Here is a 12234-nt window from a genome sequence, read left to right on the forward strand (position 1 = left end):
ACTAACCTCTCAGAAGAGGCAGGGAAGGACAGGAAGGCACAGACCCTATTGCTCCTCCACACTGGCCAGAATAACGGGGCTGATTGAGAGCACACTTCACTCGTGAAAAGTGGTGCATCAGAGGCAGGTCTAGTCTGTGATCTGTTGGTGTTCCCAGAGGCTGTGTGCCTCACTCGTCACAATGGGCCTGCTTCTCATTTACACCAGGGCCACTATATCACTCTGGCAGTGTAAAGGGCTCTCAATGTAGGTGTAAGTAACACTTAGGCTAGGTCGCCACTAGAGACCTATTTTGGTATAAATACATCACTCAGGGGTGTGAAAAATCCACATCCCGGAGCCACGTAGTTATACTGACCTAACCCCCTGCGTAGACAGCACTATGTCAATGGGGGGCTTCTCCTGTCAACAGTGATACCATCTCTCGTGGAGGTGGATTAACTACGCCGACTGGAGAAGCTCCCCCGTTGGCGTAGTAGTGTCTTCACTAAAGTGCTACAGCAGTGCAGCTACACCGGTGCAGCTGTGCTGCACATGAAGCCACTCTAAGGCTTCTTTTCACTATCAGGGTGATGTAAAATGGTCTTGGTGTATATGAGAATCAGTCCCAATATCCCCTGGAGCTCCCATGAAGACTGAGTGCCTCTGCAGCCCCTTATCATAGGGCTGTAGCTTTGCAGCTACAAGCTAGTCCTTGCAGTAGTCAGGAAACACCTCTCCTTCCTCTGAGAACATTTTTACTTTTTTTTTTTAAACAGATGGAGTTTTTTGTTTTTCTCCGAAATATGAAGAGGGAATAAGGAAATGGTACGGCAGCAGGTATTACGGAAATTAGTCCTCAGCTAGGGCTAAGTAAGTGCATGTGAATAACATTAAAGCTAAATTATCCTTCAGCTTGGTATGTTACTATGAAAAATGCCTATTGCTCAAAAGTAACAATCATCCAAGGAATTTGTTAAACTATGTAAATATTTGAATTTATGTTAGAGAATTTGACATTTCAAAATTAGCTTTCTTTATAAATAAGGTTCCAAATGCACATGGTATGTCAGGGAAGACTGTTAGAATTAGTATAATGAGTATTCCAAATGCTTTAAATCTCAGATGGCCAACCTACGACTTATAGGCTGAACATGGGCTGAATCCATCAAAAAAAATCTTCACCAGCACTCGGGGTTTGTATACTCACTGGCAGACAAAGAAAAGTTTCCTTTGCTCTTCACTTTTCTCCTAAAGAGCAGATGTGATAAAATTTTTCACTGCTATAGCAGCATTCAGATATAAAATATTCAAAGTTTTTTAAAAGCAGCAGAGAGTCCCGTGGCACCTTATAGACTAACAGACGTATTGGAGCATGAGCTTTCGTGGGTGAATACCCACTTCGTCGGATGCAAAGTTCTGTAAGTGTAGCTGCTACTGTTTTTACCAGACGGAGACATGCTCATGAATGGCTAATTTTTTAAATATCTTTGTCGTGTTCTGATTTAGTTTCAATTGATATTGAAACAAGGAAACCAGCTCAATTTGAAGACAAATCTGAGAGACAACCTGTGCTTGGGTGGGGAGGGGGAGAGCAGAACAAGAGCAGCCAGTTGCAGCAGTGTTACTGAGCATGCTCAGTACAAGCCAAGCAGCAAATCAGGGCCAGGGTGGGAGGGGGGCACATGACCCCCACCGTTGTTGTCTCTGGACCATTTATTATCTTAATTCTCCTCCGATACCAATGTAAATCAGGAGTAAACCCACTGAAGTGACTATGGTTACAGCACAGTGTAAAATAGCCATACATGCTCTATAGTTTAGGCCATGTACACCTCCCCGCCCCTTCCCTGTGTTTGGAGGAGAGCCAAAAGCTGATAGATTCTGGCTGGGGAGCATGGGGGAAGCATGAGCTATGTGACACATTCCACTAATCCTGCAGAAGCCCTCTGCTTCTAGGCCGTAGGGCAGGCTGCTGTAGCTGTGGAAGGGGGGTGCTGGTGATGAAAGGGGCAAGATCAATGTGATGACCATCCCCCATGGTATTTCATCCCTAATCCTGCAGAGATTTTTCTCAATGGATACAGTCATGAACCAATCAGCATAAACTTCTGTGGGTTCATTTTAGGCACAAAGCAATTTTCCTTTGTTTGGGGCGGGGGCTCAGGACAGGAGTTAGGAAAGCATGCAGGTTTGAATGACTCCTTTCAAACCCATTGTCAGGGGGAAAAGAGGAATGGGGGCGAGAGCTTGGGGAACAATTCAGAGAGACTGGGTATTCTTGGGGATACTGAGATCTGTAGGGTTTCTCTACTGGTCTTGAGTTATGCATTTCACAGGTCTTCAAAAGTAACCCTCCAAACATGAATCAATGTAACATTGTCTTTGGTCACCTGAAATGTCTGCTCAAAGAAGCATGAACTCCCCCATTCATCACAACTATTTTAGCTATGATGCCTAATGATGATACAATCACATGCCAAATTAGCAAATGCAAGTAGTACAACTGTGCATTCAAATCACATAACCACATGCCCAAGAGGCCCAGTGCCAGCAGTGGGAGATCTGCTGTATTTCAAGAGTAATATGATTCTAGCCTACTCTTGCTGATTTCTTAGGTTTTTTGTTTTTTTTTTTAAAGAAACTTTCAAGAAGAATTTGTTTCAATTCATTGCTTCCGTATTCTGCCAAGTTTATAACTGGTTTTATTCTAAGATTTGCTCACACAGGCAAAACTCAGTTGATGCTCATTCTTTTTCAGAGATGATTCAGAAATGCCACTTATCAATTATTTACAAGTAATTCATATTTAATTGTTTAGTAATGAACAGCAACTACTTCTATTTACAAATGATAAAATATGCTGTGTGATCATAAGTCAAGAATTAATAGGAAGAAATGCTAATTATACTAATGGAAAAAAGATAATTGAAAAAATTGCACTCAATTGGGACTTTTAGTTGCTGCAGGTGTAATGACCACATTTCTGATATATCTTATCTCAAAAGAGTGTAGCAAAAAGTGATGATGCATGAAAGTTCTTGCATTTAGGAAATAACTGGAGCTTTATGAACCTTTCTTAAGGAAACCTGAATACAGAAAAATGTGCCTGGTTTTGTTTCAAACCCAAACTAAGGCCAAGGTCACAAAGGCTTGCTAGTCCTGTGGCAAATGTGAGCTGCTATTTGGCCAGTGTATGGTCTGAAGGGAGACCATTAGAAATCTCTGATTTTGACCTGAAATCAGGTAAAATTTGGAAGCTTCAGTTCATTGTTGGAAGTAGAAACTCCAGATGAATCTCAGGAAGTCAAAGCTATAAAAAGATTTTCCCTAATCCCATTTACTGAAATGGAGCCTTTTTGCATGTTTTTAAGAGTAATGGGCTACAGCCTTAGCAGCAGCTGTGATCGGCTCAGGGCATGTGAGGGGCTGAGGCTCCCTGACACTAGGCCCATCCAAGTCCTACTTATAACAAAAGGCAACCTCGGGACTACTCTACATTAAACATGGCTTCCCGTGACCTAAAAGGGCTACTCCAGCAGTTGGGGAATACTGGATGCTGTGGTGTTCCAGCCACTTCCTCTTACTCCAAAAACACCCCCATTGCTAAGGACTCAGAGAGTGCTTCAACAGCTCAGTAACACCCAGGGATTTTTCCTAGGCTGCTGAAATCCTCAGGGGAATGGATTCCTTGGGTGTCACAGAGCTGCAGACCTGGCATGCTAGGTCATTCTAAAAGTACCCACCAATTGGTCACTGGGGAGCAGTTATTTTTTATAATTTTTCTTTTAATTTTAATTTTAAGTATTTAAATTTAGATTAGAAACTCAGTCCCTTATTTGTGCTGGTTGCTGAAATACTGACAGTTGGCTCTTTTAATTCACTGTATCAAATCTTCAGCTTTGTGTTTAACAGGAAGCTCATAAGGTCTGGTTTTCTTGTGCAGCTTTTCTTCTCGCCTTTTCATAATTTCTCTGAAGTGCTCTTCTGCCTCCTTTTGTTTTTCCTGACGTTCTTTCTCAAGGAGCTCCTCCTCTTCCTTCAGTCTGATCTGCAGCTCTTTCTGCCACTGTTGCAAAACAAGAGAATGATTTCATTTTGGTAAATGATGCCTATATAGGAAAAAACACAATTTGGCATAACCGGGGTTAATGTGAACCAAACAGTTGCACAAACAGCAAGGGCAGGTAAGGACAGGTATTTAGAAAGAGGGCTTCTGTTGGAGGCTTGCAGCTGTGTGCAAGGGTTGGGGCAGTGGACGAATGTCATAGCTTCCCTTATTGCTGCTAAAACAGAAGAGTATGACTTTGCAAGGTGGAAGGCTCACACGTCTAGTGGAAAATATCATTCATTTGTGGACAGCCCTGCTCAGCTCTAACTTAAACATAATACAGTTGGTATTCATATTTCCAGTCTATCTCATGGTTTCACTTACAGACATTCTCAATGCTGAGAAACTCGGGGGTGGGAAGGGGGGGACCAAGTAAGAAATGTATTTGCTTATTTCAGCCTTTATAGGAAACATAGCCATTGCCAGAAGTAAAAACATTTTGCTGAAAAAGACTGCAAGTATTTTAGTGCTGCAATCAAGAAGCAGAAGTTAATGTCTGTTCTTTTGTTCCTCAATGACAATGTTATTACTGCATTAATGGAGGCCCTGCAGCTACAGACTCTTAAATACAGAAAATCCAAGTCTGAGTAACGCAGCAATAAAAACGTGTCAGGTGTTTTGGGGGGCTTTTTAGGTTTCATAAGAAGAAAAATTGTGGGTGGGAGGTGGAGGGGGAGGGGAGAGGGAAGAACCACAGTCTCAAAGCACAGGACCAGGTATGGTAAATTCTGGACTGAAATGTAAATTTTCTCATGCTTTTGGGTAGCTGACAGGAATATTGATGGCAAAAGCAAGTCCAAAAACCAAAACAGCACTTCTGATTAACATAACAAAGAAAAAGTTATTTACTTACTTTTGTTCTTTGTGAAGCAAAATACCCACTCTTGGGAGCACATGCATTTCTGGCATTGAACCCTCTTGAAAGCATTGGCCTTTGGGGTCACCTGATGTTGTATAAGGCGTATGGTCCCTCCCGACCCCAAGGTGCTTTTCAGTTTAATCAAATGCTATATACTGTACTACTAAAGACCTTGGAGAAAATGGGAAGATAAATGTGGGACTCTAGCTGCCAATATACTGAAAAATCTATGAATAAATAACCTTTTGTTCTCCTTATAATACTGTCAGTAGGCAGGGCTGCCCAAAGGGGGGGAGCAGTGGGGCAATTTGCCCCAAGCCCTGGGCCCCACAGGGGCCCCCACGAGAATATAGTATTCTATGGTATTGCAACTTTTTTTATGGAAGGAGGCCCTAAAAATTGCTTTGCCCTGAGCAGCCCTGTTAGTAGGACGTGGCTTTGAGGAGAACCAGTTAAATAAAGACTGCAGCTTGCTCAACTGAACTGGACATCAGACCTAGCTGCCAGATCAATAGAAAGAGCAATACTGAGTAAAGGTATGAATATAAGTGCAGGTAGCAGGCTTGTGTAGCTTTGCATAGCTTACTAAGACTTACTGTAGAGGCTACCTGGGTCCCAATGAAGCATGTTCTAAGACATTAAAGCATTGACATGTCCTCAAAATCAATCAAACAACACCCACAGTGGCAATAACCAGGGGTCAGGCATTGGTCTTTTAACAGCATTCAAACCAGGCCCTAGTCAAGGATACAAAAGATAAGGAGACACTCCATGTGCCCTCACCCTCTTGCATACCTGTCAGAATCTAGCCCTTAGTTAGGAATTTAGGATCTGGGCATAGTACCCCCCTTATATTTAGAAAATGTGTATGATCAGTTAGTGTAAATCTCCCTTACTAGCCTGGCTGATCTTATTGCAGCTAGTAATAGTCTTGAGGACATACAGAGCACTCTTCCAAAAGTTCAAATGGAGGGTTCATCAATCCTGGCAAACAGGAGATTCTAGTCCCAAGTAGCAGAGGCTCACAAATAAGTAAAATGGCATATAACAGTCCTCTCAGAAAATGTTTCCACATTTGGATGTGCAAAGAGATGAGTTTGGACAATACTGTGAGATAGTCTGGCAGGTCGGAGTGTTAAATCCATGATTAAAGGTATCAAAGAATTAAACCAATCACTCTTAGCTATGGAGCATATTGTTATGAACTAGGTTAAATCTTGTTATGGGTTGAATTAAAATCTCATTGAAACTGATGTCTGAATGTGCTCTTCACATAAGGTTGCTGATTGCCATATTTGAGGTCAGGAAGGAATTTTCTCCTGGGTCAGACTGAAAGAGACATGAGGATTTTTTCATTTTCCTCTTCAACAAGGGGCATGGGTCACTTGCAGGTTTAAACAAATGTAAATGGTGTATTCTTAGTAACTTAAAGTCTTTAAATCATGATTTGAAGACTTCAGTAACTCAGCCAGAGATTATGGGTCTAGAGGGTGAGGTTCTGTTGCCTGCGATGTGCATGATGTCAGACTAAGACCAGAAGGGACCATCATGAGCATCTAAAGTCTATGAGACAGTTAACGGGCCACACCTAAAACAAGGTCTGATAGTCTGCCCAGGAACGAGCTACATGTGGGCCATGGGTTTGAATGGGTATGGATCTGACCAGGTGTGTGGGTGGGTAAGAGAGAGAGAGAGAAAAGATTGGGGGAAGACAAGAAACAGAGAGATAGTGACTAGAGAAAGAAAGCGAACAGGGGCAGGGACTATTGTTTTATTCTGTTTGGATAGCACCTAGCACAATGAGGTTCTGGTCCATCACTGGGGTTCCTAGACACTATGGAACTGTTTCTCAGACTTGGGATGCCGCTTGTTATTGGTTTGTTTAACTGCCGTGTCCGCAGGTTCGGCCAATTGCGGCTCCCACTGCACTATGGTAATATAAATAATAATAATAATATAGCAGTTCTGATGAAATTACAAAATGCTAATATGTAGCTAAATGTAATGATAAATTATTGGCACAATGCCTTCCAATTTAGCCACCTGATACACTCCAATGTTACTAGCATCTGTTGCCAATCAGGAATTGCTAACAGCAGTCCGTCACTAAGTCTCCGTGAGCTATAGTGAAAATTTACCTCTGTAGTGTTGGCATATCTGTCAAGTTGAGTTTAAGCAACAAGGTCAAATTGAATATATCTTTCTAAATAAATAAAAGTAGAATGTAATGATATATTTTTAGATAAAGAAGTTGCTGCCTGAATGCAGTGCAATGGATTAATGTATTGCTTTAATGGACTAGCCTCGTGCCTCTCCAGCTCATGTAAATCCTACAAGAACAAAGTGATTAAGAAATCTTCTTGATCTGTCAAGGGTAAAGGATGGTCACCAGAAAACTGAGTTTGGATTCAGTTGTTAGAACACACATCAGAAGAAATCAGTGCTCTGTACTCAGATGTAAGATTCTTGTCAGAAGAAATCAGTGCCAATTCAAAAGACCAGGATTAGGCTATTATTTAACAAATAACAAAAGGCAGTGTTTTCCATAATTTAAGGAAGCAAATAACATGCACTTGTAGCAGAGTTAAAAGGTAATAAAGTTTGGTAACGGCTGAATTTTATAATGCTCAATATTCAATTTATGTAAATGCATATTTTTTCAGGTCTGCTTCTCCTTGCTCAAAGAGCTTTTTTATAATTGTAAACAGTGCTACTTGTCAAACAAAAAGGGAAATAAAGATCTTACCTGATCCTCAATTATCTTCTTTAGCTCCCTATCTGTCCGGGTAAGGATATCTGGATATGGATAAATTGGTATTCTTGCTTGCAAAAGTTCTTCCCTTTAGTAAAAAGAGAAACATCCAGCATCATTACGCATCAGCATTCCTTTTCTTGAAATCATGCCTGCGTCTATGCTAGTCTTTTTGAGGAAATCTTCAGCCAGTGCATTTCCATCAATGGAAAAAAGAGTTGGAGTGCTAATATAAATAAAGCTCAGGAATTTTCATCACTGTGTCATCAGAGCAGCTCTGAGTAGCGATCAATATTGAAATCTTCATAACTGCAAGTAATGCTGTTTCTCTGCATTCCCTATTCTGTGCTAAGTATAAGGAATACCATAAATATTGCAGTAACATAAAAAGGCTACCTGTGCACTTGCAGCATGATTGTTTCAACTGTCTACCTACCATAGGGTTACCTATAACACCCATCACAGTAGAATCTAAAATTGGTTACAATATTGTTTGTTGCCATGTTAATTCCAGGATATGAGACAGACAAGGTAGGCAAGGAAATATCTTTTGTTCGACCAACTTGTGTTGGTGGAAAGTACTAACTTTAAGGCTTCACAGAGCTCTTCCTCAGATCTGCGGAAGGAAACCAGAGTGTTTGAGCTAAATACAAGTTGTTAAGTAAACAATCTGTCCCAATTTATTAGCTCAGACACTCTGGTTTCCTTCCCTAGACCAGAGAAAAAGCTCTGTGAAGTTTGAAATCTTGTACCTTCCACCAACACCAGTTGGTCCAGTAAAAGATATTACCTCATCTACCTTATCCCAGTAGCATCTAAATCCTGTTAATAAGTATTTTTATAGCAGAAGTCACAAAGGGGTGCTGTTATATAATCTTATGATTTTTACTCAGACTGTGAACAATGTGGTCTCTGAAGAAATTCTGTGTTGTTAGCTTTTTGTGATGGGAACTCTTTGGAGGCAGCTGTTGCAAACAGAGAAGTTGCTCTCTGCCTTAGACTCTTCCTCTATGGTTAGTTCTTGGTGCAGAGTTGCTTCTAAGGAACCAGGCATTAGTATTTGGGCTGGAATTCCTGCAAGAGGGTTTTGGTTAAGTTGTTTGACTCCTTATGTCCCAGCACTGGTGTAAATCAACAAGTTATACTAAGAAAATGCCAGAAATCGGTGTCACTGATTTCTTCTTAAATGGGAAATCAACCTGCAAGATGCTGACTTCTGCTACTGCTCAGCAGAGGGTCAACAGTATTCTAACTACACATTATAAAAAGTACTGTTATATCCAGAACTCTGGGCTAAAAACTATTTTATCAGATAGTGAGCACACAAAGAAAAGTGATGAATCTGCCTTGCATGCTTTCAAAGTTGTCAACAGAGCTCTAATCCAAAGCCCACTGAAGTCATGCAGTCTTTCTATTGACTTCAGTGGGCTTTGTAGGAGGCCCACACTAAAAGAAAATGCACAGCCAAAGGCTTTCCCTCACAGAGTGGAGAATTTGTTTCTCCATCCCTTACAGGGAACCTAGACATGTTTCCCCCTTCTTGTGATAATTCAGAGGACCACCCTGATGCAAAGAATGGGGAAGTTGGAATGGAGAATATTATCACTCTCTGTGCTTATATTTCAGGAACAACCTTCTCTCTCCTGTTGTCCTGTTAAGAGTATTTCTTTGGGAGAGTTGCTGGTCTCTTTCATGCCCCTCTTCCCTATAAATGAAGGTATTTGTGGGGAGATCATTAGTTCTGACCCTGCCATTCTCACCACCTGCAGGGAGCCCTAGAGAGACTTCCCCTGCCTCCTGTCTTCAGCAGCTGGGCTACCTCATGCTACCTACTCTCTTGCTGTTGCCATGAGTGACTCTTGGGTTCCTTCTCAGACAGAGCAGGTGGGGGGCTCCCAGGGGCCTCCAAGTCCCTTCTGTCACCCTTTCCTCCCCAAAATGTATCTGTTTTGAAAAGCAACATTCCTATTGGACAACTAACTTTTTTTCCTCCCCGTTTTCTTTACACAGTCAGGGCCAGGGAGTGGGCAACACTCCAATACTATACAGCTGACCTAGTTGTTCTGGAGCAATAACAGCTGCTATACACAATCATCCAAGAGTCTGCTCTTGGAACAAGCTAGCAGATTGTTTAAAGTGAATGAATATGGCTTCTCTGGGCCTTTGTCTACACTAGCAAGCTCCATAACTGTAATTTGCTAGCAGTGCAGCTCCATCAGTAGTAGCTGTAATGTAGACAGATTTCAGCTATTATTACCTCCCACACTCTGAGAAGGATTATATATCCTGGTGATTAAAAATACATTAGCTATCTCATATGTAGATTACAGCTTACACAGTTACTACCACAGATGGTGCTAAAAAGAGATAAGGGCAAAGTCCTGCAAGCAGCCTGGAAGAAAAGGGAAATTGTGTGAAGTTGCTTTTATTGCCATGCCTGAGCAGTACTGCACCGTGAAAAAGGCAGGAACTAAATGAAATAAAGGAGTTTCCTAAAATTTAAGTTGTACTATCATCCGATAGTAACAGTAATAAAGAATCATCATAATATATTGCACATGTATAGTCCTGCCATGTGAGGATCTCAAAGCACAAAACAAATATTATTTCAGCCTCACATCACCTGTTAGATAAGAAAGTATCCCTATTATACAACGACTAGAACCCAGATCTCCTGACTCCCAGTCCTGTACTTTAGCCTCAATATTATGCTTCCCTCTCATTTGTAGCCAGACAAAATGTGGGTGCCCTAGGGACGTAGAGCACACAACATAGGACTACATAGGAATTTGCAAACTCATAGAAAAAGTTAAAAAAAAGAAACTAAGGGAGAAAACAGGATAGTGAAGATCTTCAGTTCTGAATGTGGCCTGGCCATCTGTATTACTTACATATTCCTTGGTGTTGGATGCATACTGCCTTTCGGTGAATTCCCTTTTTTCCTGGGTTTCCCTGACAATCTAGACATTTTTTTAACCTAGGTCTTGTTTTGCATATTTAATTGTTTTTCCCCAAAGCATTCCTAGTTGACTATTGCATATTTATTTTAGTAATTATGCCTAATTGTAAAAGTAGTATAAATTCAAGTAATAATTTTATATAGTAATTATAAAGAGCATAATACAATTTTGTGACTAAAATATGCCACACCTGCACATAAAAGGATTTCTGAAGTTAAAAAGCGTAGCAATTTCAAAGTATTTTCCCTCCATGTAGTGGAGATGATTAACCCATATTTCCTTATGTTCCAAGAGAGACAAATAACATGCTTTTCTTTAAAAATGAAAAAAACACCTTTTTACTAATAGCAAAGTGTAAAAAACTGGGGCAGGGATCTACAGAGCTAGGCATTTTCTATCAGACTGCTGAGATCTTATATGATAAAATTCAATCAAGTTTGAACTTCTATAGTCCAGTTAGGCAGTACTGAAAAGAAGGATTTGTTTTATGGTAAAAAGATGGATGCTACATTAAGTACAGTAGTGATATTGGAACTTGTTACAGTAACAATAACCTACAATGGCTTAAAAGAGAACTGGAATAGTTCTTTAAAAACAAAAACAACCCCATAAAATGTTTCTTACCTGTATCAACCTTATCCCATTCGCTTCAGCTACCAAGTAAGACTGTAGCTCACAGATGGACAAATTGTACCATAAAACCTGACACACAATTGACTATACCATATACACAATTGTACTCTTGCCAACCTGTACCATTTTTGACTACCTGGTTGGTTAAACTCTTTCAGCTTCTTAGTTCCACATCAGCTCTCTCTCAATTTTGTGCAGTACAACACAGTTCAATTGCATCTAGAGAAACTATCTGAATTGCTTAAATTTCCTTGGAACTGATTTTGTAGCATCTGAAGTACAAGTGGTAGTTTCTCAGTGTGCACACTAAATAACCCTGAATTGATTTAAGATGAAGCTGGTCGGTAAAGATCAATTGAGGGCCTGGTGACCAACAGTAGAAAAAGGGAAATGCAAATCACGATTTTTCTAGTGAACAGAAAATAGATGTTTTCTTACCGATCAAAACCTCCTTTGCAGATTCTGCACTGGGGATATAACTTGAAATTGATAATCTTTAAACTTTTGCTCAAGGCTGTGAGATTTTAAAGGGAAAAAATTGTGACCTACGCTTTACAAAATGACTTCCAAGAAAACAGCCATTCCCAGCAGTTCACTGTCTTTTATATATTCACAAGCCCTCTAGCACACAGGAATAGCATCAATGGGCTCAACTAAGATTGTTGAAAGCAGACATTTTAATGGGTTTTTGCCATTTCCTCTATGCTAATCTGTATGATATTTTTCTTCTGCTTTATTTTCTACTAACACTATTCATATATTTTAAACAGAGGAAGAAAAATGGATGACAGGACCTGTGCAGCACTGAAAGCAGCCTGATATAATACCTGAGTGCATTTGTGCAACCACAGTATTTTCAAATAACTGCAGTGCTGAATCCCTAAAGTACCTGACAGATGTCTATGTATGAACCAACTGTACAAGCAGCAAGTATTCGCTA

At 40.5% G+C, this 12234-nt stretch overlaps 1 protein-coding gene across 3 annotated transcripts in view; it reads right to left on the bottom strand.

Annotated features, from left to right (window-relative positions):
- Nucleotides 1-1905: 1905 nt before the first annotated feature.
- The window catches only part of TMEM232 (transmembrane protein 232), a 122951-nt gene continuing 112622 nt past the window's right edge, over nucleotides 1906-12234 (bottom strand). For all 3 annotated transcript variants that reach the window (XM_050945792.1, XM_050945794.1, XM_050945795.1), the window contains 2 exons: nucleotides 7696-7789; nucleotides 1906-4048 (listed from right to left, as the gene is read on the bottom strand). In XM_050945792.1, coding sequence (XP_050801749.1) covers nucleotides 3860-4048; nucleotides 7696-7789 — 283 coding nt within the window. In that variant the 3' untranslated portion in view covers nucleotides 1906-3859. The remainder of the gene's footprint in view (nucleotides 4049-7695; nucleotides 7790-12234) is intronic.

The sequence above is a fragment of the Gopherus flavomarginatus genome, chromosome 3, assembly GCF_025201925.1.
Source record: "Gopherus flavomarginatus isolate rGopFla2 chromosome 3, rGopFla2.mat.asm, whole genome shotgun sequence".
NCBI lineage: Eukaryota > Metazoa > Chordata > Testudines > Testudinidae > Gopherus > Gopherus flavomarginatus.